General features: G+C 41.1%; 1 protein-coding gene across 1 annotated transcript; it reads left to right on the top strand.

Moving 5' to 3' along the window:
• On the top strand, positions 1–27,879 carry igf1rb (insulin-like growth factor 1b receptor). Its single transcript, XM_079554966.1, has 21 exons — positions 1–915; positions 5,974–6,540; positions 16,570–16,870; positions 17,361–17,497; positions 17,594–17,738; positions 18,114–18,322; positions 18,403–18,532; positions 18,615–18,853; positions 19,135–19,302; positions 19,411–19,618; positions 19,702–20,006; positions 20,489–20,622; positions 20,699–20,858; positions 20,934–21,033; positions 21,143–21,213; positions 21,298–21,527; positions 21,619–21,726; positions 21,817–21,979; positions 22,965–23,094; positions 23,182–23,316; positions 24,490–27,879. The coding sequence occupies exons 1-21, from the start codon at positions 825–827 to the stop codon at positions 24,992–24,994; spliced, it is 4,236 nt and encodes a 1,411-aa protein (XP_079411092.1). The 5' UTR covers positions 1–824; the 3' UTR covers positions 24,995–27,879.
• The last annotated feature ends 114 nt before the right edge of the window (positions 27,880–27,993 follow it).

Genomic DNA, 27,993 nt, shown 5'->3' with positions numbered 1-27,993 from the left:
GTTTACAGCGAACACGACAGACTGCAGACTGACCGAGGGGGACTGTGCGTGTACCTGTCCAATTAATCTATCCAACCGAGCTATTTGCTCGACCAGTTATTGATAGAGGACGTTTGCTATCTTATGGACACGGCATACGTGGAAGCTATGCATTCTTATGCACCATCCATCGCGGTTATGAAGGTGAATTACACCAGTCACTACAACAGCGCGGTGTGCTTGTGCACGATGAGCGGCTGAGGAGGAGGAGGAGGAGAAGGAGGCTGCGGTTTCAAACAGCATTTATCCAGAAAATTTTGAAGTAGACGTCGCAATTTCCAGACCAGAGAGTATGTTGTATTAATATGGTACTATATGCTCGAAGCGGCGCCTTTCACCATAATTTCAAGGGCCTGACTCGTTTTCTGTTTCCTGAGAAGAATCCTCCAAGAACGACTCGCTGAACGCTTTTTCCTCCAGAAATGGACTGGGAAGATGCGGATTACAGAGGAATCTCCACCGCTATTTTAGTCATATTGTTTTGACCACAGTCGCCAACGCGGTTCTATCTTTGATCGGAATAAATGGACAATGAATGCATATGTTGAAGATAGTGGATAGATTCAATGTTTTTTGGAGCACCACTGGACTCCCATCAAAAACGTGAGCGAGCTATACTGCTAGCCCGTCTTTGGTAGCTATTAGCTCTATTAGCTGGCTAACAGCTAAATGGTGCTGGCTGGAGATTAAAAAGCTTGTTAGTGAGTCGGGGCACGGCCCATCGACATTGGGTCCGCGCAAGTTATTTTTTCTTGTATATTCTTGGAAGCTTTATTTCCCCAGGAATGAGGTCTCGGATGGAAAGGAACCGCTTGACCTTGTTTTGGGGTCTGATGCTGGGTCTATCGTCCTGCCTCCGGCCCGCCACCGCAGAGAGTAAGTCACGCATGCTGCTCCACACTACTACACATGGGAACGCATGGGAAATGCGGGCAAACAATGAGATCCTCTCCCTGTCTGAAGGCTTTTCATCTTTCTTCATAAAGCACATAATCCCTGTTGAAAATACCAAGCAGTAGTTTAGTTGTTATTTTCCATATTTGTTTTCTTAAATGGGAGATGCGCTTCTAAAATGTTTATTATTGTCCTTGTGCATGTTTTTTTCTATGTTGGTGAAGATCATCATTTATAATCCCTATCATGAAAGCAATCTGAACGCAGAAAGATTCATCTTGTTTTAATGCTATCTACTTGTAATAGTAATACATATTTACACTTGTATTGCGCTTTACAAGCCTGAGTTGACAAGCTTCTCAAAATGCTCCACTTGTTTTTATTCATTCCCTGCATACTATTTACTTTAATCTAAACTGTGATGAACAAGGACTGACTGCTTGATTATAAGAATTGAATTTGTATTTAATTATTATTACAGTTACATGACATAGGAGAGCATAAATGCAGCTTTCTTAAATTCAGTCTAAATGTCATTTTAGTAGTTCAGGCCGAGTGTCATCAGTGCTGGAAAAGTGTCTCTCCTCATTGTATAAAGTAGAGTGCGCAAACCGAGTGCAAAGGGCTCGCCTCCCCTCAAACATACACTCATGCCCTCCTTTCATCATGTACATTCCATGCACGTATATATGTATTAAAAAAAATAATTCATTAAAAGTAATTGGACAGCAGTGTGCGGACCGGGTGCCTTGCTGTCCAATTACACACGGATAAATTGGGCGTAAAGTGCTCTCCACCCTTCAAGTGTTTCTTTCGTCATGCTTGTCCCGTGCACATATGTAATGCAAAAAAAAAAAAGAACATTGTAATTGTACAGAGCCCAAAAAAGTGACCCAGGACCCCCACTGTGAGTTGAGAAAATATATATAGTTTATGGTACCCACTACAGCGGAGAGACATTGTTTTCGTTTTGGGAATATTCTTCTGCTTTCTTCCTTGTCGCCGTTGCAATTTTGACCTAGAACAATTATGAAAAGTTACAAAGTCAAACCCACTCTGACCAATTTTTTTTTTTTACCATTTACCGTTTTAGAATTTCAAAATATTGGCCACCTCAGTTTTTTTTTAACATTGCGAGATAGGACTGGGCTAAAAAGAAAGTTTAGCAAAAAATACTATTACTGCAACAACGTACGCTATACGGAATGAATTTGGGATGAAAGTCTGCGATTGATTGAGGGAGACGAAGGGCGTTATAGCGTCCCATTGCTCTAGGCAGGCCTGATATTCGCTGCTTTGCGATTATATTTTTCATTGTTATAATGATTATGATTATTATTATGATTATTATTATCACAGCATTTGATCTAGTTCGTTCACCAAGGGCCAACCAGGTCCCTCAGGTTTGGCTCAGGTCTTCAGCCAAGGACTCTTTTAAGTATGCGGGCAGTCCCCAACAGCACTGTCTTTTGTATTTCTTTGGCACTGATTATTATTGTTATTATTATAATGATGATTATTATTATTATTAGTAATGAAGGTTAACAGGTTTTGCTGGTTGTCCCCATTCATTACAGTAGGACACGTTAGGCGAAGAGGGTGTTAAGGGGGAGGTTGAACCAGGGTCTGAGTATTAAAATAGAACAGCCAGGAGTACATTTGCACGCAAAACAGACCAAGTTTTGTTGATTGGAAAGAGTGAGGAGCTTGTGGACTGAATGTTATGGGGTTTGCTGTTCGTCCTAGTGGTTACACATAAAACCTGTGCGCAGCAGCAGAGAGGTTCACCCTGGGAAGTCCAGCATTTATTCTAACTCTGGGGTGAAGCTGTCTAAAGCTTCCTTGTGTGGCTTAACCCTGAGCATTCCTGCTGGTTTACTCTGTCATTTGGGACTAGATGGCAGCAGTAAGTATGTATTCAGCTTGGCAGTTCAATATACCATGTGCCAAGCAAGTTCTGCTGTCAAAAAATAAATAAAAAAAAAAACGTTAAAGCCGCTCATCTTCCCACTTTGTCTCATATGTGTAAAACTCTTTATGAATATGTGTCCCCTGAAGCACTCCGTCACGGGCAGAATGAAAATGAATGGTAAACAGTCTTGTCGGAGTGTGGAATGAAGCTCCAAATGAGGCTATTTCTTATGAGGTTTTTGAAGAATCTCCACAGTGTGGCTGCCAACGGAGAAAAGGTTATCATAAGTAAATAATGTGATCTGGAGCTTCATCAAAGCTGCAGAGATACGCTTGTGTACTCAGCTGTTTCAAATGTGTCAATGTGGAAGAAAAGGAGGGGGGCTATTAGGCTGCTACACCTGCTCTTGTTTTCACTTTGCATCTGCACAAGATTTTGTTTAGGATTTTCATTAGTGTGGTTGGAAGCTGTTCCCATGAAATATGGCTATGCTGGCTTTTCTGTGAGGCCATTGAGGGTGAAGCGTTCAGGCAGTGGTGATGTAACACTACAGGGCAGTGTGTCTCTTTACAAGCTTGGCTGTGAGAATTGTATTAACAGGTATTCAGCACACTAAGAGCTGCTGACCGTGTGCACTGACAAGTAGATTACAGGGAAAGACATAACCGTCATACCAGCACTGCATTAAATCACACTAGAGTACTTTCTATGTTCTATTAAATCACTGAGGTTAAATTCATTTACCATTCTTTTGAAATTTTTTTTTTTTAAATATATATATACACTGCTCACAAAAACTTGGGGCACACTCAAAAAACACATCCTAGATGTCAATCAATTTGATTTTTCGGATGAAAATCTTTATTCATAGTGTTGGGCAATGTGTTGAGAACAAAATAACATAAGAATGATACATGGAAATCAAATTCTCAGCCCTTGGAGGTCTGGATCCAAAATTATAGTCAAAATCAAAGTGACAAATCAGGTCACTGGTTGATCCAAATTCTGTAGAAATTCCTCCAAACAAGTCTGTATCATCCTCAGGAGTGTGTGTGGCCTCTACGTGCCTGAATGCACTCCCTACAACGCCTGGGCATGCTCCTGATGAGACCACGGATGTCCTCCTGAGGGATATCCTCCCAGACCTGGATTAGAGTAGAGCATCAGTCAGCTCCTGGACAGTCTGTGGTGCGACGTGGCGTTGATGAATGGACCGAGACATGATGTCCCAGATGTGCTCTATTGGATTTAAGTCTGGGGAACGGGCAGGCCAGTCCATAACATCAATACCTTCATCATGCAGGACCTGCTGACACACTCTTGCCACATGTGGCCTGGCATTATCAGGCATCAGAAGGAACCCAGGGCCCACAGCACCAGCATGTGGTCTTACAATAGGTCTGAGGATCTCATCCCGGTCCCCAATGCCAGTCAGGGAACCTCTGGCTCGCACATGGAGGGCTGTGCGCCCCCCCCCCCCCCCCAGGTCTCCTGGTGTACTGGCCTGTCTCCTGGTATCTCCTCCATGCTCTGGACACTGCGCTGGGAGACACAGCAAACCTTCTTGCCACAGCACGAATGGACGTGCCATTTTGGATGAGCATCACTCCCTGAGCAACTTCTGTGGGTTGTAGATGCTCCTCATGATACCTCTAGTGGTGAGAACACACTGGACAAATGCAAAAGTGTTCCAAAAATACGGTTGGGATGAAGACAGGGAAATGGTCTGTGGTCACACCTGCAAAACCATTCCTCTTTTGGAGTGATCTTGCTAATTGCCTCTCATTTCCACCTGTTGTCTGTTTAATTTCCACAACACCAAGTGAAATTGATTCTCAATAAGCGTGGCTTCCTAACTGGACAGTCTGATATCCCAGAAATTTGACTGACTTGGAGTTACATTGTGTTTTTTGAGTGTGCCCTAAGTTTTTGTGAGCAGTGTATATATAATTTCTTTTAGCTTAAGAAGTCACATCTTTATGTTTAAAATATTTATTTTTAAACAAAACAACATTTTGGACCAATTTTATATTTGTCAGTTTTAATTGAAGTAAGAGGTGAAGGAACCAGTTCTTTCATAGAGATCAATTTAGCTGTTATTCCAATGCCTGCGTCCACTGGTGTATGAGTGAGAGTGTAAAGTGAGTGGTTCTTTGCTTTAAAGCGCTTTAAGTGCCTAATGTAGGTGAAAAAGCGCCTTATAAGTCGAGTCCATTTTACCGTTTAACAATTTAAATTAGGCTCTTTGCACCAATATCTCTGAAAGACCTATTAGCTCCAGCTCCTCTTCTTGTATTTTAGTCTAAAGAGAAGGCGTCTGTGTCCCCATGTCTGTGTCCATACATGGTTAAAGTTTATGGGGCAGGATTAGGGCTGTAGTGGTGGGACAACCTGCTAGCCTGCTGGTGTGAGTTTTCCATGAGTCACTTGCCTTCAGCTTTTGAAGTCTAAATCCTCCTCACAGTCATGTGCGATAATGGCCTCCATGTTTCTGTGGGCGTTCTTGGGGCTTTGGGCTAAGTATTGTTTGGAGCCAGACACAGGTGGGAGGAAACTCAGAAATGCAAACATTCCACCTTTCAAGGCTGCACATTTTGACTCTCATTGGTCAGGTGTCTGATAGCCTTTTCAAAGGGACTCTTGAAACCTAGTTGTATTTTTCCTCACAAACACTGTACTTTGGGAATGGCTCTGTGTTTAATAAATGGTTTCTTTTGTGGAAGAACTACTTTTAATGCTTTGATTTTGTAAAAAGCCATTAAAAGCTGTCAACAAAGGGACATTGTGAATACAAAATGACAAAAGCCACAATAACCAGACACCAAACAGTTTTATTGAACTTGTCAAATGAGCTTGAATAGATTCTAACTCTAGTGTTTGTCTTATGCCAATCTTTTATGTTGGCATTGAATATGAGGACGGAATAGCAAACATTTTACTCTGTTATATCAACAATGTCATGCCTCAACTGTAATGTAAATATTTTCAGTCAGATAAAGATCTGTTTTGTATTTGTGTCTGCTCGCGTGATTTATGCTCTCAGTAATAAACTTTGGGTATTTGTACATTTTAAAAACTTGGAAAAATATGTAAACAATATTAACTTTTTTATTTTATGTCTCTTTCAGTATGCGGCCCAGGCATTGACATTGGAAATGACATAAGTGAATTCAGACGTCTGGAAAACTGTACAGTTGTGGAGGGCTACCTGCAGATTCTTCTAATAGGAGACAAAAGTAACAACAGCACAAACCCTGAAGTCTTCCGCACACTCAGCTTCCCCAAGCTCACCATGATCACCGATTACCTGCTGTTGTTCCGCGTGTCAGGCTTGGACAGCCTCAGCACTCTCTTCCCAAACCTGTCCGTCATTCGTGGCCGTAACCTCTTCTACAACTATGCGCTGGTCGTCTTTGAAATGACCAGTCTGAAGGATATTGGCCTCTACAACTTAAGAAACATCACCCGCGGCGCAATCCGAATCGAGAAGAACCCTGAGCTCTGCTACCTGGACTCTATCGATTGGTCCCTCATCATGGACGCAGAGTTCAACAATTACATCGCAGGGAACAAACAGGCCAAGGAGTGCAGCGATATTTGTCCCGGCATCATGGAGAATCAACCCCAGTGCAAAAAGACCGTCTTCAATGACAACTACAACTACCGCTGCTGGAATTCAAATCACTGCCAGAAAGGTAAGTGCACCTACATGTGATGGCTCATCACACATTTGAATTGCAAATGCACAGCAGAGCTTCGAGAGAGTTTAGGGGCTGTTTACAACTCTATGAAATAGCAATATCGGAAGAACCTATCTTTTAAACTAAACTCTGATAAAGGTAGTTTCATTTCACAGCAAGAGGCTGTTCGCTGCCTCATGTCAACTGGACAAACAAGAATCGAGAACGTTGGCTAAATGTTAGCTCATCCAATGGTTCACACATTTATATTTAGCTCAATCGCTGTCTGTGAAATATCAAAACGACTTGCTTTTACTTTAGAATGCATCAGCATTGCCTCAGAAAGCCACAACATTTAAAAGTTATCAGAAAGTTGAAACGGGGCTCTGTTTTATCACTGAGCCATTTGCTGGACAAAGCGTGTTCTGCCGTTGAGCGTTTTCTTGCTTTCTCGTGACACATCGTGCAAAACCAGATCAGAGACAACACGATTGCTTAGTTTTCCTGGAGGCTAATATAAACAGGGCCTTCATCTGTTTGTGCATGTTGTGTTGTACCTTTTTGAGTCAAAGATTCAAAGATGAGTCAAAGAAAAAATTAATGTGGCTGCACAACTAATCACAATCAAATCGAATTTGCAATTCCAATGGTTGCTTTGAAGGCAACATAATCTGTCTACATTTAATTTATTTTGCTTAAAACCTATTCTGAAATGTTCTACTAGTTTAACAGTTCATATTGCAGTCTGCTGGACATGTTTTGTAAGTGTATGTAAACTCAATTTATGTAGACCAGGCGTGCTCAACGCTAACGCTGGGTTCTAGATCGTAATCTTGAGTCCAAGATCCTGTCATCGTAAATAAAGTAATCCGTTTCTCTGGGAGAAAGGGACATCAAACATTTTTTTTTTTTTTCTCGTTTCTTATTTGCAGCAAACTGGTGTTTTTGTCGTAATGCCCATCCTCCTAACAGGTTATGCTGTGTTCTTTTCACCTGCCTAATTAAGCCTTTACTCTTTCTGTCACTTAATTAAAGCAGACCCTGAAGAGATGCAGTCCCTGTTTACTACTGTGCTCTGTTTGTGGCATCTTGTTTTTGCGATTGAATTTTAGATGGTGTCTTTTGGCTGACTGAGTGTGCAAGTCTGGCTGAATGGTTTCCCTGGTGACTGGCGCCTTGCTGCAGATTCAGCATGTTGATGTTTTCAGTCTTGTGACATGGAGCAGTCGCAGCACACGCAAATCCCTGCGCTGCATGACGGATGTTCACACAGACGGGCTCTACAGTAGACACGCTAATCATAGACGGAGGTTTAGCCTTGCAGTAATAGTAAACAAGAGACATTACAGCAATGTAAACTCGTCTGACATTCGTATACAGCATCCTTCCCCGTTTATATGGTTCTTAGCAACGTGTAGCAAATGCAAAAGAGGTGAGAGAGTGGTCTGCTTGGGGACAGGTGGAGAAGATGTAGCAATTACCAATGTTGTCTGTAATAAAAGCACAGTTTTCAATAAAAGCCACCAATAAACGGTGACATTTCAGCTTTGTAGTGCAAGAACATAGCCTTGTTGGTCCTCCATAAAAGTTTTCTTCTCGTCTTTTCTCGTCCTTGTTACCGCTTGTTCCCCAAAGCAAGTGTTAAGCATGAAACTGGCTTGATGTTGCAACCTTTTTGTCTGTCATCAAAAATATAGGACAACAAAAACATTATTCACCGTCTCTCACAAAACACAGAAAGGGTAAAACGTTGCAAACCTATTCCCTTCCCTACCTATTGTTTGGTCAGCTTTACCAATAAGTTGACTTTTTATTGTTGTTGGGCGAGTTGAGTGGAATTTTTAACTCATCGTCAGTTCATGTAAGACATTTACAGGTCAGACTTCAAGAAGCTATAGCAACCATCCCGAGCTTTTCATAAATATTTGGCCTCTCAGTGGCTCTCACCGTATCAGATGACATGCATAACTATCTCTCTGCTTGCCAATTCTACTATTGGTTTGACTTTGCGCATAGATCCTTTAAAAACTGAATTTTCTTTTTACTTTAGCTCTGCCATTTTAGGATGTTGTGTCCTGGATACTTGATAGTTTGGATCACAGTCTGGGAAATTACTCTCAGTAAATATATATCCTTTGAAAAAAAATTAAACGCAGAGAAAGTAGGCCTGCCACGTTCATTTTTTTTTTAAGACGATATATCGTCTCAGAAAATAACGCGATAAACGATATTATTGAGTATAATGCAAATACTGTATGCAATACTTTTGGCATTCAATATTAACACCATATACCAAACAAAGTACAAGGGTCAAAATATTCTAGGACATTCTATCTATCTGTGCTTCTCAACTTTTTTACATAACTTACACGACTCTCACCAGGTTCTGTGTTTGAACTAGGCCTATTACGATTTTTTAAATAGTCAATAACATTTATTGCTATTTCATCTACATTATTCTAGTTAAAAAATTCCTTACAACTCACTTTTGAGTTAAATTAAACCTGGTTAGAATAAAATGTATATTAAATGTATGGATTCAGATGTATTACTAGAGTAGCCATGTGTTTTGTTCTTTTCTTTTCAAATATATCCTCCTGTACACATGGCTGTCGCAGTGAAGCAGCTTGTTGACTCTTTGTCAAACTGCTGCAGCATTTCTCTGGCTTTTGAACAGTACAGAACAGTAACATGTAGACCTAAGTAAGTACGGAGTTAAGCAGTCGGGTTCCTCTCGCTAACAGTAGCTCTGATTAGCTCTGATGCACTGACTGGGCGGTGGTTTCGCTTTGTTCTCACGTTGGACACACCTGCAGTTGCGTTCATGTTGTTATTCCCTCCGTGATGAGTTCTTTTGGCTGGAATTCCAAGTGTTTTCACACAAGTCCCTCTTGCTCCGCGATCAGAAAGTGTCGGAATCAGCAAAGCTCCGCAGTAGCACGGCACTTTGTTTACACCCCGCCTCTCTCCAAAAGCAGCGCAGATCTATACATGATCTGGATACATGCTGGGATACGGCTGATGTGCTCAATGCTGTCTTTACGCACAGGGGGACGGGTTCGATGGATACTCTGCTAACTCAACGCTGTGATAGCTTCATTCTTCTGTTTATTTTAAGCACGCGCATTTATCGAGACTAAAATGTCATCGTCCTTCATTTTGCTGATTGCGCGATAAGTCGATATAGTAATTATCGTGGCAGGCCTAAGAGAAAGTTTCTTATTGCTCGTTTCTAAGTGTGAACAGGAATGACGCCCGACGATATTCAGATGATCTATAGATGACGGTGGTGGACGAGACTATTGTCATAATGAGGATATTAGGGAGGGTGCACGAAAAGGGCTTTTGGTTGCAATGACTTGAAGGTGGAAGATGATATTTCTTTTGTTGTGTTTGTTTGTGCCTTAGTAAAATGTGAATGGAATGATGAGCTCCATGATAATCATTATTAGTCTGTCGTGGTGGCTGCCCAGTGTCAAGTTTCAGTAAACTTATCTGGGATCTTTTGTTTACATGCAAGTCTTGCTCACAAGCCTTATGTTGTGCCGGCATTCAGGTCAACATGTTCCTCTGCAGCCCCATTCTTGAAATGGCTGTTTTCTGGGAATATATTTGTATTTTTTTTTCTTACATTGCAGTTACTTTCTGTTTACCTCGCACTTGTTTGTGGAATCAACTGTGTTTCGTTTTGTTCATAAGTTGAAGGCTGTTACTGAAGAGCCATGTTTGTGCATGCTGGGAAGCAAACAAACCGTCTCACCCGGGTTCACTCTCCAACTCTCAAAGCCACATACGCTCACAAACTCTGCAGCGTGGGGGGAGTTTTTCCACTGTTATGCATCATGGTCTGAGAAGATGAAAGCACGTCATTAAGTATAAAGTAGCTCTTCTGGGATTTACGGGAACTGTTTTTTTTATGTTGTATGTTGTTCTCAACTACGGCATATTCAGTCACTTTCTAAATATCTGACTGTGCTATGTTTTTGGAAAGATCAGTTCCAGCAGCAACTAAACTGCACTAGGAGAGACTTGTTGGTGCATTTTTTCTATTTAACATAATCAGGTCACAAAGTTAAATCTTCCCATATTATTATAAGCAATTCATCTTTAGTGTGATAAGTAAATACCAATGGGGACCAGAGTGTCAAGTATTGACAAGATCACCGAGCAACAAAAGCTGTGCACTCTTTTACTCTGCAATAAAAAGAGGTCATCTTATACACACTGTGTGACAAGTATGACAGTGATTAGGGCTTAGGATCCCAGGACTCCCTTCTCCTGCCGATGTCTGTCTAATCTCAACTATAATTAGCTGTATGTCACTACCGTACAGTCACCCCAGGAGTACATGCTAGGTAGACAATCAGGAGATTAATGAGGCACACTCTGCGCAGGTGACCAGCAAAGATGAGATTAAACATTGATCTCTTGCTTATTTGGTACACATCTTAGTCAGCAAAAATACCTGTGAGATTAATCCCATATTTCCTTATTAACAGTTATGTGGGCATTTGCAATTAATGTTGTAGCCAAGGAGCATTAAAGCTACTCAAAGCGATACCGTTTTACCCGGTCCAGCAACGATGCATTACCAATAAGGTCCTCTAGATGCGCCACCATGTGCGCCACACTCGCAAACCGCAGAAGGAGACCGGCGCTGTGATGTCACCTGCAACCCAGCAATACAGTGTGGAGGGGAGTGAGGGGCGTGGGTGACGGGGGGAAAGCCAGGTGAGGGGAGGGGGGTGGGGGGTGGAGCAGAGCAGAGTTCACTACTCCACCTACAGATGAAAATATTTTAAAAAGACATCGCTTAAGGCAGCTTCAACATTATGAAAGAACACCCCATGGAGATGGAACTTATTATATGGCTTAACTAACTGTGGTCATCGCCAGTATTTGCTAATTGTGAACAATTGTTTTTCTAGTTGTTGAATACATTTTGTTTTGTCCTTCAGTATGTTGTAAAAGCAGACGTTTGTTAAAAAGAAAAGACCTTAATGTGCCGTGCATCTAATTATAAAGCCTTTTTATTGATTGTGAACTTGTGGGCTTTACCGTGACATAAAACTCCCTGAAAGTTGTGAGACACGCTAATTATCATCCCTGTGAAGATCTCGGTATGTTAGGAATGCATAAGGAAAGGAAGGAATGAGTTTCTTGCATACAGTATCTCCGATCACGGATTGTGCTGGTTTTTGACGTAGTTTTAACTTTGTCATTGATACTGTTTGAAGTCATTTGCTTTCATCAACACTGGCAGACTCAATAACTCATTTCAGCATCCCTATGTGTTTGAGTCTCAGTTGATCTGAATGTAGAAAACCATGAAAAAGAGGACTCACCATGGCAACGACGACGAGGGCCATGTGCGAATAAAATAATGTCACACTCACATGTACAGTAAAAATAGGGCCACATGACCTTAATTTCAGACAACTTTTTATCATCCCTTTTATGAAATAGAAATTCAATTCTCTTTGCGTATAGTGTTCAATAGTACAATGACACATGATGACTACCCCCTAGCTCTCACCAATGGCCTGGAGGCTGTCAGGACGAATAATTATAGGGACGCTTTGTAAACTAGGCACATCCATGAGTACTTTTGGGGAGCTGTCACACCCATCCCTGGAATTCCTGGAAGGGAACATTATGGCTTTGGCTCTATTTAAGTTCCTACTGTAATTATGTGGCCTTTAATTGGGCTCTGTTAACACTGTGAGATTGGGATGGTACTCAGGAGCCACTCATTTCTTGATTGGGGTGTAGTCCCGCGTTTGTTAAATGGATAACTAGTGGGCAAAGGCTGGATGGGGCATTAAAATAAGAACTGTTCATTTTCAGCGCTCCTTGTTTCATAGCAACAATTTTTATTTATTTATTACCTTCCATCATGAATGAAAGGTTTTGGTTGGTATTTGTCAGATAATTAGTCTGTTAGAAAATAAAGTTATGATCTATTTTTATATGAAATTTTGCCAAAACTTGCACCTTCTGACTGGTTTACCCTGTGCCGGTTTGTCTTGTCTTGAAATTACATTCAGGCAGTATCAGTCTTTATTCTGTATTGAATACCTAGTTTAAGTCGGGTTGCATTTTGAAGAAAAGACGTACATGTTGGGTGACATGCTTTGCCTAAGGACACAATAAAGTATTCAGTGCTGGTAACTGGAAACAAACACATGGGGTAAATGGCAAGCATGCTGAGATAAAGCTCCTGCCTTCAGTCAATCCACCTATTTTGGATACAGCATAGTTTCTGCTGAATGTTTGTCCTACTGGAGTCCCCCAAAGAAAAGCAAAAGCTTAAATCTGAATCTTATTGTGTCTCTTTTCATCTATCAAATTCCAGGGATTTTTTTTTTTTGCTTCCTACTAAACCCACTCGACACAAACCCTTTGGAATGCAGGCAATTCCTTCTCCGGTCTTTGTGGCGGCGGCACCTCGAAAAAGTCAACAGCTTTCAGAAGTCTTATCAACACGACTGAACAAGTGACCTTCTATGCGGAAAACAATGTCAGCTTCAGAACTTTGACTGTATCTTGACTTTATAACAACTCAGTCATTGCTTTCCCTTTGTGTACTTAGTTGTGTAGTATAGTATAATCCTATCCCATATCAGTTCAACTGTTTGTGGGCGTGTCTCTGCAGGTGTGAGGAAGGGTACGCGATAAGTCCCATCAGCCCAGCCTTTTATTGTCTGGAGCCTCTTGGGATGTGGAATCTGATTTGCCTTGTCTTTTCCAGGTCACTCAGCAGGGGAATGCCAGGAATTTTGTCTCCACTTAGCCCATAGTGTCAGCTGATCCCACCAACGCTGTTGTTCTTTTACGGGACGTGCAAGGCTAACAGTTGGCTCTGTTTAGGCTGGTTTCTGATAGAGCTCGAGGACATTGGTGGCCTTTGAAGTGGTGGCGTTGTGGGAAGCCAGTGTTTTGGGCACTAACCTTAAGCATTACTGTATATAAACCATTTGTTTTTACAGAAAACATTATGTGAAATTGTTTTTGAATTCAAAATCCGCTTCAATACTGGAAATGTGTGTTAAATAGCAATGGAATCTAAATTAAAGGGATATTTTAGGATTTTTGACATAGGGCCTCATTTCCTAGTTATCCAAAGTGTTATTGATTTCTGGGGATATATATTTTTTAATTCATGCAGTCCTTATATTTGAAGAGTTTAGTGGTGCTAGGCTAGTGCTAGGCTAGTGCATATCGATGGTAACTAGTAGCCTACATTTAAAACCTCTTCAAAATCATCAGGTAGTCCTCCAAACAGTGCCATATCTGATTTGTAGAAAGCTCCTTTGTGTAGTAATGCCGGCCGCAGGTAAACAAACTACTTTAAATCTGGTAATCTAGCGGATCACTCCGTCCCTGCGTAGCTTACAACCAGGAAGCTGATGCTGCTCAAATATAAGTTCTTTAAAATGCAAAATGGTTATATTAAAAAAATGATTCCATCAACGCAGACATTTATATCGGTAGTCTGGTGTTATAATTGATTTGCCTCAGGTGCACTGTGCTTTTGTCAGACTGTTTTTATTGCAGGCTACTAGCTACCATAGACATGCACTAGCCTAGCATTAGCCTAGCACCACTAAACTCTTCAAATGTAAGGACTGCAAATATAATAATAAAAATAAATCAACAACACTCTGGACAACTAGGAAATGAGGCCCTGTGTCCAAAATCCTGAAATATCCCTTTATGCCAATAGCACTTTGCCATTAAAAAAATGTTATGTCCTAGTTTGAAATGTTACATTTAAAAAAATGTTTGAGACTGATCGAGCACAAGAACATGGTTACTTCCCACTTCAATTCTCACCATACACCAGCAATGCTACTTAAGGATGATCCACTTTGGTCATGTTTGTAAAATCAATCTGCCCTTTTATCTGTATCCAAAAAATATATTCTATGAATGTTTGCTGTCAATCATCATTGTTGGAGAAAAAATTAAGTACCAAAAGTTGATGAGGGTGCGATGAATGAGATGAATGACATATACATGAGAAATAATTTGCTATCCTTCCTTACCGGACCCAGAAACAATAACTCAAGACATGACCATTCAAGTCAAAGATAAGGCGCCTACGAGCCAAGTTTACGGATACACGACTGCACAGATATTATGACTGAGCGCACTGTATGACCTTGTTGTATAAAAGTTACATTGTAAAATGAAGAATGAAAGCAATATGACTATAAGCAGCATGTATTCTAGACAATGATACTTAATCTCTCACATTTTAATGTCCATCGAGTCAACAGAGTGTTCACTGATCTGTGTGTGTTCAGCTGTCACTGGTCTAGACACCTGGCTTTCCCTGTTATTGTTGTGTTGTGCTGCCGGGCAGTATGTCAGCTAAAGCCGCACTGTCATTGCAGCCACTGTGTCTGTTTTGGACATGCTGCTTCAATGGCTTTGAAACAGGGGATTTACAGTTAGAACATCCCTCATTTTGTGTAATGATCATTTGTAAACAGTCAATATGCAAAGACTAGGTCTTGACAGTGTGTTTTGGACACTGGCTTCTGTGGCTGGACATTTTACACCATTTATTTTACATATTATTAGTTTTTAGATTTGATTTGTGCATGATCATACATGCCTGTTGTATTAGATAATGCATTTTCAGCTAAATGTTCAGGATACTGTTTTTGATACAGTTCATTATGCAGTTCGAGTGACATAATTTTCTAGTCTTGCTGTATCACTTGTAATGTTTGGCTCTTCTGATTGACAAAAGCAGAAGTATTTTTAGTTCAGGGATGAGAACAAGTGTCCCTTTGTTTTGAAAATGAAGTCAAAACCATCTGTTTATAACATGCTAACTTCCATTTAGCAGCAGACCCCATCTCATCCCTCAGCACGGACTGCACACAAATAAACACGGGCAGTTTGGTAATGACTTGTTGACTGCTTGCACATCTAGTTCCAATTGAAAACAGTGCCATACTGAGTCTCCCTTAGTCCTAACACTCAGCCGGGCTGTACGTTATCGCATTGTAAAATCACACCTTTGCCGTACATCTCCCGTTGGTCCCTTCCCCGAGGTCAGGGATGACAGCAAAGACATTGTGAGTGGTGAAGGAACAGTCTGTGCCCAGGAAATGCTTGGCTGGTTCTTTCCTGCTGAGCACAAACGACTCAGTGGATGAGAAGGCGCAGACGAACTTCTCGTGGCTCTTTTACAAATAAAAGCAGCTGTATTATGGTTCCTGTGACTGTTTAATGTTGAGCGTTGTCGTATGGAGACAATTATAACAGCAGATATTTGTGAATGTGCTTTCTAAAAGCCACACATAAATCCACAAACATTTCAGATTAAGCCCATCAGTGACACTGCAATTAAGACTTCCTGTGCAGATGTGTGGCGAAGCGTTCATTCATATGTTTAAAAGAAGACGTGCATAATTACAAAAAAAATCCTTATGTGTTCCCAGTTTGAGTCATACTAGGGATCTGTCTTGTTAAATGGAAGGAGTGGAAGGTTTGCAATTTTAAAGCAATAACATTCATATGAATAGACGCCTAACATTTGTGATGATGAGGTCAATGGAGAGCAAACCACTCACAGTCCAATAAACAACAGATAATATTCCTTAACCTTGTTTGGTTTCTGTAATTACAGCTTACCTTGGCTTTGCATGTAAATGACGTCAACAAAATGACAGTATTTAGTTTTCCTTCTAGATGTTTACAAAATGGATGTTTGTGGTGGTGTTTACGCAGTAATACAAAATACAGCCTTTATGTGTTGCTTAGCGATAATATGCATATGGATATTAAGCACTTGCCCATGGTGACTATACAAACATTACTAACCAATCTACCCATCTTCATGGACAGTGCAGTAATGTCTGTCCTCACAGCTGTTGAAATGTTGTTTTCCTCTGAATCTCTTGCACTCTAAATAAATGGTTATTAGGCTGCCATTTCAAATATTTAAGCAGAATAATTTTAGCTCTGAGTGTGACAGCATGTTGGTAGCTTAATCCTTTTACTAATAGTTGTTTGTTTTCTTTCCAGAGTGTCCTGAGAGATGTGGTAGGCAGGCGTGCACAGTGGATGGGCAGTGCTGCCACCCTCAGTGTCTGGGCAGCTGCACAGTACCTGGTAGTGACCGAGCATGTGCCGCTTGTGTGCACTTCTACCATGAAGGGCGCTGTGTCCCAGACTGCCCTCCAGGCACTTATAAGTTTGAGGGCTGGCGCTGCATTAGCGCTGAGCTCTGCTCCAAGGTCCATCTCCCTGACTACGACAGCATTATCCATGCTGGAGAGTGCATGTCTGAATGCCCATCTGGATTCACACGCACCACACCACACAGGTGAGCTGGAATTCTACCCTCAGAGCCTGAGGTACCTCACCACTGGGTGGAGAGATACCTTACTGCGATAACTACACACACACTGCTATCCAATACTTTTGGTAAGTGCCATCACACAAGTGAGCGTAAAGCTATAGAGCAACACTTCCAGCATTATTTATTTGGCCTATCAGCTTTATTTGTCAGGACAGTTCAGGGATAAGGGAAGTGAGGATCAGAGAGAGACATTTAGCAATTTGTCAGAGCAGAGACTTGAGCCAGTGACACTGAGAACAGACCTGTCTTCTGCCACATATGCAAGAGCATTAACCACAAGACCATCAGCCACACACACTTAATAAGTTCATACATTTGATCTACGTTCCCAACCTCACCTATGGTTCTCATGTCTAGATGTCTAGAAACACAAATATGTCAAAGGTCAGAGGCAGTGCTTTGGTTTTTGTGTTCTAACACTTGTTCTGTCTCCTTGCTATCTGCTGCTGTGTAGCATGTCCTGCACTGCCTGTGATGGTCTGTGTGATAAGGTGTGCGAAGAGAAGGTCATTGACTCTTTGGATGCAGCTCAGTCTCTCAAAGGCTGCACCGTTATCAGAGGAAACCTGGACATCAACATCCGACGAGGACGTGAGTACTGCCATTATTATGATTTCTACTTTCCAAGGATGTTAGAAATGATGCAGATGTGGGTAACCTATTACCGCGTGTCATGTTTTTGTTTAGACAATATGGTGGCGGAACTGGAGAGTTTCACGGGATCAATCCAGAGAGTGACTGGTTATGTACGAATTCGATATTCCAACACTCTGAGCTCCCTGGCCTTTCTGCGCAGCCTGAAAACCATCGATGGAGAAATGCTCATTGAAGAGTAGGACCACACACAAAGACATGACACTGTCCTGTTACAGCTGTGTTTTGACTACAGTACTACAGACTATATTTTACAGTAAAAATGCAGGTTGAGTCAAGTAAGACATAAATAAAGGCGTCTTATCAATACGGCCTTGAGCTGAGCGCAGTCCTCTGGGCTTTCATGGTCAAAGCAAGTCCTTCACATCGCTCGTCCCCACTTTATTTGGAGCCATGTCTTCAAGGCTCACATTACATTCATTCCTGAACTAAATTATCTCATAGCTAGAATTGGTGGACAATATAGGACAAAAATAGCACTTTAATTTCCTGGACAGAATATTTATTAAATAATGCACATTATTGACTTAGTCTTGTGTTTATGGTTTTCCAGCATGTACGCATTCTCAGCCATTGAGAACCAACAGCTTCAATACCTGTGGGACTGGAAGAAACACAACCTCACCATCAAAAATGGAAAGCTTTACTTCAGAGGAAATCCAAAGCTCTGTATGTCTGAGATCCGCAAGATGTGGAACAAGACGGGCATCCAGGAGCGCTTTGACGAGAGTGGCTTCAGAAACAATGGCTACAGGGCGAGCTGTAAGAATCTTCTCACACCGCTCTACAGGTCGACACGAACACGCTAATGTTCACCGTGATTTTTTTTTTTCTCATTTCAGGTGAAAGCTACACTCTGAGATTTAAGTCCAACAGCACAAGAAGTACAAAAATCAAACTTACCTGGCAACGTTATCGCCCTCCCAAAGACTACAGAGACCTCATTAGTTTCATTGTCTACTACAAGGAAGCGTGCGTTGACTTTATCATCCATTTCATATCTGTGTTTTTGTTTCAGCCCAAAATCAGTCGAATAATATCTGTTTCATTTTAGGCCGTACCAGAATATAACGGAGTATGAAGGACAGGACGGATGTGGCTCAAACAGCTGGAATATGGTGGACGTGGAGCTGAGGCAGGACTCCGACCCGGGAGTGCTTCTCTCCAACCTCAAGCCCTGGACACAGTACGCCATCTTCGTCAAAGCCATCACACTCATGGTGGAGGACAAGCAGGGTCAAACCGCACCTAGCGCAAAGAGCAAAGTGGTCTACATTCGCACAAGCCCTTCAGGTAAACTTGCATTTAAATATGTGGATATATGGGTCAACATGACAACAAATAATACCATTTATGGACATCTATGGTATCATGAAATGCGTGTGTGTTATATGGGTTTTTAGAAACTGTGACAATGCCGTTAACTTTGTGGGAAAGATTGTCAAAACCTGTTAATTCGAGTTTCTCATATTTGTCCCTCCTTTCTGTCAATGTATATGTAGTAGTTAATCATTGAACATATAATGGTAAAAAAGTAGTTGGAAGTATAATTGCATTTCATGTGTGTCCATTAGTGCCCTCAATGCCCCAAGATGTCCGAGCCTACTCAAACTCATCCACCCAGTTGGTTGTGAGATGGTCGCCACCTCTTTCTCCCAATGGAAATCAAACATACTACCTTGTCAGATGGCAGCAACAAGCAGAGGACCGTGAACTGTATCAGCTTAACTACTGCTCTAAAGGTAAATACTGTACAAGCATGTTCACAGGCTGCCTGTTCATGCTCAACCATCATCATACCCTTCCACAACCAATTTTATAAAATACTGTTTTTTTTTTGTTTTTTGCAGAGCTTAAAATTCCCATCAGGATTGCAGCCAAAGGGTTAGGAGACCAGGAAGAGGAGACGAAGCCCACCAAGCCTGAGACAGAAGGGCCTGAAAAAGGACCATGTTGCCCCTGCCCCAAGTCAGCTGAGGACCTGGAGGCAGAAGCTGCTGATGCATCCTACCGAAAAGTCTTTGAAAACTTTCTGCATAATTCAATTTTTACACCAAGGTTAGTGTTGTTTTTGTTTATAGCGAGTTATTGCATTAAAACAATTTAGTGAAACTAAAGAAACATTTTTGTTTTCTCTCCAGACCACCTGATCGTCGCCGTAGAGATCTGTTTGGAGTGGCGAACTCAACACATGCACATCGGAACCGAGTAAACACCAATAGCACTACAACAGCTCCGGCCCTGGGTGGCATTAACAGCACCACAGTAGACCCAGAACTGGCTGACCAGGAGTTTCAGTTCATAGAGCAGTCTGTGACTGAGCGGGAGCTCCAGATCTCTGGCCTGAGGCCTTTTACTGTTTACCGCATCGACATTCACGCCTGCAACCACCAAGTGCAGCGCTGCAGTGCTGCCGAATTTGTCTTCTCCAGGACCAAGCCTGCAGGTTTGAGCAGAGTTAATGGCTTTGTCTTGTTACAATAAGATTATATGCAGCTGACTCAATACTCAGACTAAACCTGAAGCTCACCACTGTGTCTAAAGCTATGTATCAAATTCAGTGAAAAAACAAAAATACATTCTTACTGAACTCGGTGACGTAAATGCATGAGAGTACAGCCAAAGTAAACCATAGATATGTTTGGCATTATTCACACTGACATTCTCCTGGAGAGTGACAAATCCTACTTCTACATCTCTGTGTTGTCCCCTTAATCCATAAATCAATATAAACTGGAGACACATTGGATTGGACATGACTAAGAGAAGTTTGCTGTAAATCTATACATTTATTTACGGTCATTAAAAATATCTCAACTCTTATGATGATTAAGTCAAACAATGTACAAGAAAAATTTAGAGTTTTTGTATCTGGCTTATTAATCTTATTATTTCTGTACATAAAACAAAACATTTGTCTTTTTTCAGAAAAAGCAGATAACATCCCTGGGCAAGTTTCTTGGGAAGGCCATGAGGATTCAGTGTTACTCAAGTGGCCGGAGCCACCTCACCCGAATGGACTGCTCCTTATGTATGAGATCAAGTATAAACAGGCCTCTGAGGTAGGTTTGTTGTAGTAAGACACTACTAATAACTTATTATGATCAATGTATTAACTCTGTCATGACTTAATTTCAGACTGAGAAACATGAATGTGTCTCTGGGCGGATGTATCAAGCACTGCGTGGTTTTAAACTGTCCAATCTCAGCCCAGGAAACTACTCTGTCCGAGTCAGAGCCACGTCTTTAGCCGGTAATGGGTCCTGGACACAAATGGTGGATTTTTATGTTGCTGAACGTAAGTTGAGCTCTGTTTCGAATGCTATTGTTGGTCGTATTTATATTTGTTAAGCACCATGTTCTCACTTAACAGGATATGAAAATGTTATCTACACTATGATCTTCGTTCCCATTACTGTTCTCATTTTCATTGGACTTCTGGCTGCATTGCTGGTTTTACAATACAAAAAGAGGTATGAGATTGAAAAGCTTGACTATGGAATTTGTGATGGGTGGAAAACAGCCTTTCGTTATGTAGTACCAAGTATATGTCCAGTAAAAATATAATGTTTTGTTTTTCAGAAATAGTGACCGTCTTGGGAATGGAGTTTTATATGCATCAGTCAATCCCGAATACTTCAGCGCTGCGGAGAGTGAGTATTTTCAGAACTTTTCATGACCTGTCATACACTGTCAACTACAGTATAACACGTTGTTGTTCACCTCCTTGTTTTCAGTGTATGTACCTGATGAATGGGAGGTGCCGCGAGAGAAGATCGTCTTGAACCGGGAGCTTGGGCAAGGCTCATTTGGCATGGTGTACGAAGGTTTAGCTAAAGGAGTGGTCAAAGATGAACCTGAGACTCGTGTCGCTATTAAAACAGTTAATGAATCTGCCAGTATGAGGGAGAGAATAGAGTTTCTCAATGAAGCCTCGGTCATGAAGGAGTTCAATTGTCATCATGTGGTAAGTGATGAAACATTAACTTGCTTTAATATTTGTTCACACATTGTTCCCACTGGTTTGGATACTGATTGATTCGGCTCTTCTGGTGTAGGTTCGACTTCTTGGCGTTGTATCTCAGGGCCAACCCACATTGGTTATCATGGAACTAATGACCAGAGGTGACCTGAAAAGTTATTTGCGCTCCCTTCGGCCTAAAGAGGTATTGTTCAATTGTTCACCTAAAGAAAGTCAAATGTCTGCGATGTGTGGGGACTCTTGTGTTGAGCTTGTCTCTCCTTTGCGTCTCTAGCAACAGTGGTCGAGCCTGTCACTCCCCCCGCTGAAGAAGATGCTTCAGATGGCTGGGCAAATAGCTGACGGCATGGCATACCTCAATGCCAATAAATTTGTTCACAGAGACCTAGCTGCCAGGAATTGCATGGTGGCTGAGGAGTTCACCGTTAAGATAGGAGGTAAAGTTGTATGGCAAACTCTATGCGATAGTAATTCTATTTCCATGTCATGTAGAGTGGGTTTAGAGCAGGGGTAGGCAAGTTTGCATCAAGGAGGGCCGATTTTCATCATTGCGAAAACACCAAGGGCCGAACCTCACCATTGTAGCCTAAAGTTAAGAACCATTTTCTGCAAATGCCAATGTTTTACATCTGTGGTTCTAAAGTGGTCCGGCTCCAAGACCAAGAAATTTGATTTTAAGAAATTATGATCAAAACAACCCAATAATATTCATTTTAACAGACTCCAGTGTGTTTCCATGTAGTTTCAGATGGAAAATATTGGAAAAAAGGTTCCCTACAGGCTCGCGACCCACCAGTTGAGAATCACTGTTTTATATTAGGCTATATATGACAAAGTGGATATTCTGCAAGGACATTTAAAAAATACACTATAAAATACACTGCTTCTTGCATTTTTAGAGTACTTTAACAGGTATTTGATCCCTTATTTGCATAATAGTATTTCTCAAAATCATACTGGGGGCCAGAAGTTCTGTGCTGGAGGGCCGGATTTGGCCCCCGGGCCTGACGTTGCCTACCCCTGGTTTAGAGCGTTTTTAATTTTTATCATGTGGTCTGATATTATTTATTTTCTATTGGTAAAAAAATCTTCTGGGATTACCCCTGAATAACAGATTAAACACATTTAAAAGTATTCAGACCTGGTACAACAAATACAGGTATATTCCATTAAAGTTAATTAGTCACTGCTCTCGATGATTGAATTAACAATATTTTGTGATTTTGACATTAAATGCACTAAAACTTGGCCGAACAGAAAATTATAGGTTTAAATTATTTTTTAATGATTTGCCACTTGGTGTTGAAGTTCCTAATGCCACATCTCTTTAAGACTCTGATAAGCTCTGAGAGAGGCATTATTGGACCTTCCTGTTAGAATAATTAACATGAACATTTTCCTATCCCTTGTATCGCAATGTAGACTTCGGCATGACCAGAGACATTTACGAGACGGACTACTATCGCAAAGGCGGCAAAGGTTTGCTCCCAGTGCGCTGGATGTCCCCGGAGTCCCTGAAGGATGGAGTGTTTACCACATACTCTGATGTCTGGTAAGACGATGCATGTTTTGTTTTAATAAGCTGCCTCGGATCTTTAATAAACACGGACGTTTATCACGAGCTCTGCGTGCGTTCCAGGTCATTTGGAGTCGTCTTGTGGGAGGTCTCTACTTTGGCCGAACAGCCTTACCAAGGTCTGTCCAACGAGCAAGTCCTCCGCTTTGTCATGGAGGGAGGGCTGCTGGAGAAACCGCAGAACTGCCCCGACATGCTGTAAGAAACACTCACAGTTATATACAAACAAATGCAAGTTGTGAAATATCGCCTCTGGAATGGATTCAAGAAGAGCTGGGTTTTCTGACAAACATGGGAATTTAGATTTGTGATTATTTTTAAATTCAAATTTAGTTCACTGTGTACAAACCGCATTAACATTGCATTGACTAGATGGTACTTAAAGGAACAGGCCACCGTTTTTTCATACTGAGATATGCTCTTACCTTAGCTTAGACAAGTTGATGCATAACTGTCTGGTTTGTGTGTGCACTCAGTCACGCAAATTTGTTAGCATTTAGCCTCTCCTAGCATCGGTATAGTTCCAAACTGGGGGAAAGTTAGAAGCTGCCAAGCTGTTCCACGTTTTCCCTTCAGTTACGTGAAAAGTTACATAATCAAAAATCATCAAAATTAAACATGTTGATTGTTGAAGTGGATAAAAAAGGGGTACTATATTGTAATGTCAAAGTACTCCTATGTTATTACCCCTTTATTATCCGCTTAGAAAATCGACTTGTTTAATTTTGTGGAACTAGACTTGGATCGTGTAAAGGCTCACGAAACCGTATGTAAATAAGGAAAACATTGAACAGCTTAGTAGCTTCTAACTTCGCCCCAGTTTGGAGCTATACCTTTGCTGGGAGAGGCTAAATGCTAACAACATTTGCATGACTGAGCGCACGCACAAAGACCAGGCAGGTACGCATCAACTTGTCTAAGCTCAGGTAAGTCTGTGCCTTTTAATTTAATACTGTGTTAGCAAAAACTGTGTAAATATCAGTCCGATATAAGACCTGAGTGATTTTGTGTAATTTGTCAGCATATTGTTCAGCCCTATTTTATGCATAAAAAAAGCTCAATTTTTCTCCTGACAATAGGAGCGATCGCTGTTGTTGTTTTCACTGGATGTTTTCGTGAATTGTGGGCAAACAGATGATTTATCCAAGCATGTTTATTTTAATCACAGATTTTTTACTGCACATGGGAAGAAATGCTCTGTTTGTGAGCATTGTTTTTGCCCACCATCCATACTATCATTATTAATTTAATACATTCATGTTGCCCACCAAAGCCTTGGCCGTGACAACACTACAACCACTCCTGTATCTTCAGTAATTGCAGACTTTGTGATGAATTAATTGCAACCACTCAATTCTTCTCGTTGTGTAGGTTCGAGCTGATGCAGATGTGTTGGCAGTACAACCCTAAGATGAGGCCGTCATTTGTGGAAATCATCAACACTGTAAAGGACGAACTGGAGCCATCTTTCAAGGAAGTCAGCTTCTTCTACAGCGCCGACAACAAGCCAGTGGAAACGCCACAGCACCATTTGGACAACCGGGATGACATGGACCACATAGACGAGGTGCCTTTGGACGCCTCGTCTTCTTCAAAGCAGACTCCGGCCTGCCCACAGACTCCTCCTTCACCCAGCTCACAGGCCCGTCCAGGCCCATCGTTAGGCAACAGCCCCCCCTCATCTCCCTGCACCTCCACGGACAAGCAGACCCCCAGTCAGCAGGCAGCCAACGGACTGTCGGGGGCGAGCGCGGGACTCGGGACGGGGGTTCATCCCATCAGACCGTCCCTAGATGAACTGCCGCCTTACGCTCACATGAATGGAGGGCGCAAAAATGAACGTGCCATGCCCCTCCCCCAGTCCTCTGCCTGCTGACTGGACCCCCTCTACACTCACAACAAAACCCCGCCATGCTCTGTTGTGCAGAACGTTGTCTGGCTGTGAGTGGAACAATGTCTGAGTCCAAGCACTCGGTGAGGAGCGCCGACCTACACTACAACCAATGACCATCAAATGAGACCATGCTCTACTGAACATTCACACACTCTTTAGAAATCCTTTGTTTTCTACCAGCTGGTGGTTAATGTGACTCTTGCTTTTGTGTAAAATATAATATAAAAAAGGCAAGTAAAATAATTTTGGGAAAGACAGCTGAACATATTTTATATGTTGATGGTTGTAACTTTTATATGTATTTTCATTGGGGGAAACGTGTAAGCCTTTGTCAGTGACTGGTAATTGCCTTTGCATGGGCATTATGGTGACTTAAAGCATATCTAATGAAGAAGCACTTACGAGGTCTGCCTTTTTGTCCGTTAATAGTTGATTCTCCACATATAGCCAGGTCAGTAACTCATTGGCTGGAATTCATATCTGAAGAGGGAAAGTCAAACCTGCCAAATGTTCTGTTGTATGCATAGTTTTTGAAGTTTTTTTTTCTTGCTCTGATTCTACAACACTCCACACTGAAAGTACTTAGAGCTGCTATGATATATTGGCTGTATAAAAGCTTTAATTTTCTTCCTCAGTCCCAAAACCACTGTTTGCCCGATTAGTTAAAGGACCTTTTCAATAATTGATTATATCACAAAGTGCTGAAGCATAGGGCTTACCCACAGTATAGCCAATACAAAACATATATTGTGCATGGACTGCAGAGGGAAGGGCATAAAGTTTAAATTAAACCTGGAAAATAAAGCTGTAACCGTTTGCTCTGGTAGATTTACTTTATTACAAACAGAAACCTGTAGACTAGTCTTTTAGTCCTGTTATATTTACAATATTCCAACTTGAGCTGCTTATTTTAATCAACAGTGTTTTGTCACTTTTCTACCTTTTCTACGGTTGGAGACATTCATGATGTACAAAAAGCTGCTAATCCTTAATTTCTCTTGTGGTTGTAATATAGTTGATATCAGAATATATTAAGAGAAAAAATCGTTCAGGTTTAGTCTTTCCACTACAGTCAGATTCTGCTTGTAATTGTGTAAAGTGTATCTGAGATGGCTTCTGTTTTTGTGTGTAAGGTTTTAAACCTGGAATATTCAGTCAGCCGACTGGAGCAGGCTGATGACCTCAGTGTCCCTCTGTCCTCTGCACGTCTTCAGCCCATCAGGTCTGGAGGTTTACTTTAATCAACGGAGGTCAGAGATCAGGCGCTGCTGCTGAGACCCAACTAACTCTCAGGTCAAGAAGATGAGACAAATCCTTTTGTATTTCCTTTTTATGTGTTGGTGTAGTGTACCTTTCATTTTTACTCAGAACGATGAGGTTTAGAGGTTTTCTTTGTTGGTCACCACAAGGGGTCGCTGTAAGCTTAGAAAGCAGGCGCAAAAGGACATGCAATTTGATACTTTTATACAAAGAGTTAAAATTAACTGCAGCAGTTTTTGCTGCTGACATATTATTTGAAAATTGAAATTTAGGTTTTTATTATTAAATTTAACACAATGCACTTAATTAGATTATTGTAATATGCTCCAGTCACACAGAAAGTATGTTCTGTAAAATAATTTGTTGCAACATCGTTGGAACTAAAACAAAATCAAATAGAACCATATATTTTTGGGGCTCATACATATTGGTAGCATTTGGAATTGCAGTCCAAATGTGTCCTGGATGTTCATGTTTTTTAAAAGTCACTGTAGAAAAACCAACTCCACCATTTCGATACGTTTATGATCTGTTTTCATGTGGAGAACCTTTTGATTTTTAGCCATCCATCTACCTCACTCTCTCCCAGTGTATGTGTATACAAAACTCATCTCATGTGTTCTATGGCTGCAATTACAGAACCGAATGCTGATTAAATGGTCAAATTCAAACCACAAACCTAGCCATCCTGAGGCCAAAGGGCAATTAGCAAATGTGGATTAAGGGAATCCTATAATATCTGGTCCAACAGCCTAATTTCATTGTATAAAACATTGAGCATTTTTCCTCGACCAGCTCTTCTGTAAATATGTGTTTTTAACAACTCCTTTCACAGACACTCTATATCCCCATACATTTGTGGCCTTTAAAACACTTGTTTCTTGGTAATGAGCAAAGCCATGTAAAGGTGCAGGTAGAAAAGAGGCATTCATAGGTAGGAAACATCTGGTTCCAGTTGAGCTCTTTGATTTCTGAAGACATGTGGCCTGTAAGCTTGTTAATTATGTTGTTCAAACACGGCAAAAACATTTCTGGTAACCCAGGAACTGCTTTATGATGTGTTGTATTTTACACATATTTATTGCTACTTCATTTGTTGGTTAATGGCAGTTCAGTGCTAGTGCCTATACCTGTTGCCATAGCTTTCCAAAGACGAGGCACTCCGTACTCTGCTCTTTTACGAGTCTCCTTCCTTCCCTATGAAGGCGGGTTACAGCTTCCTGTAAAGGACTGTTAGTGATTTAGTCGTGGCCTCCTGCAGATACATTGATAGGCTGTGGTCTGGATGGAGTATTTTGTTTGTGGTCTGATTTTTGCCTCACATCCTACCACTGGAACGCCATACCGAGTGGACAGCTTTTGAACAAACTGATGTTTTATATTATTTGTTACATTGATAGCCAATTTGTTACTAAGTTTTGATGTCTGTAAATTATTCATAGCCTTCCGACACTTTGCATTTCTATTACAATTAACTGTTTTTTTCTTCTCTTTTGTATATGCAGTTGTAAATTTTCCTTATGAAAATCCTTTAAATACCAGGGGAATATTGGCTAAAAGAAAAGAGAATGTTTTCTGGTTCTTTTTTTTTCTACACAGAATTTAAAATGAATAAAAACATATATGCAAACTCTGTGTTGTTAGTCATTTGCAGTGTAGGGGAGAATACTTTGCAATTGTATTTAGTTACAGAATACTGAATACTTGCTTAAAAGTGTATT

This window comes from Gobius niger, assembly GCF_951799975.1.
Source record: "Gobius niger genome assembly, chromosome: 4".
NCBI classification, from domain to species: Eukaryota; Metazoa; Chordata; class Actinopteri; order Gobiiformes; family Gobiidae; genus Gobius; species Gobius niger.
Note: the sequence above shows the minus strand (reverse complement) of the source record. Positions and strands in the feature narration are given on the sequence as shown.

What these genes read in the sequence shown, in the direction of transcription:
- igf1rb (XM_079554966.1), top strand. Translation starts at nt 825, where the DNA reads ATGAGGTCTCGGATGGAAAGGAACCGCTTGACCTTGTTTTGGGGTCTG. An exon ending in GCTTAACTACTGCTCTAAAG is followed by an intron (nt 19,303 to 19,410) that starts GTAAATACTGTA and finishes TGTTTTTTGCAG; the next exon opens with AGCTTAAAATTCCCATCAGG. An exon ending in AGTATAAACAGGCCTCTGAG is followed by an intron (nt 20,623 to 20,698) that starts GTAGGTTTGTTG and finishes ACTTAATTTCAG; the next exon opens with ACTGAGAAACATGAATGTGT.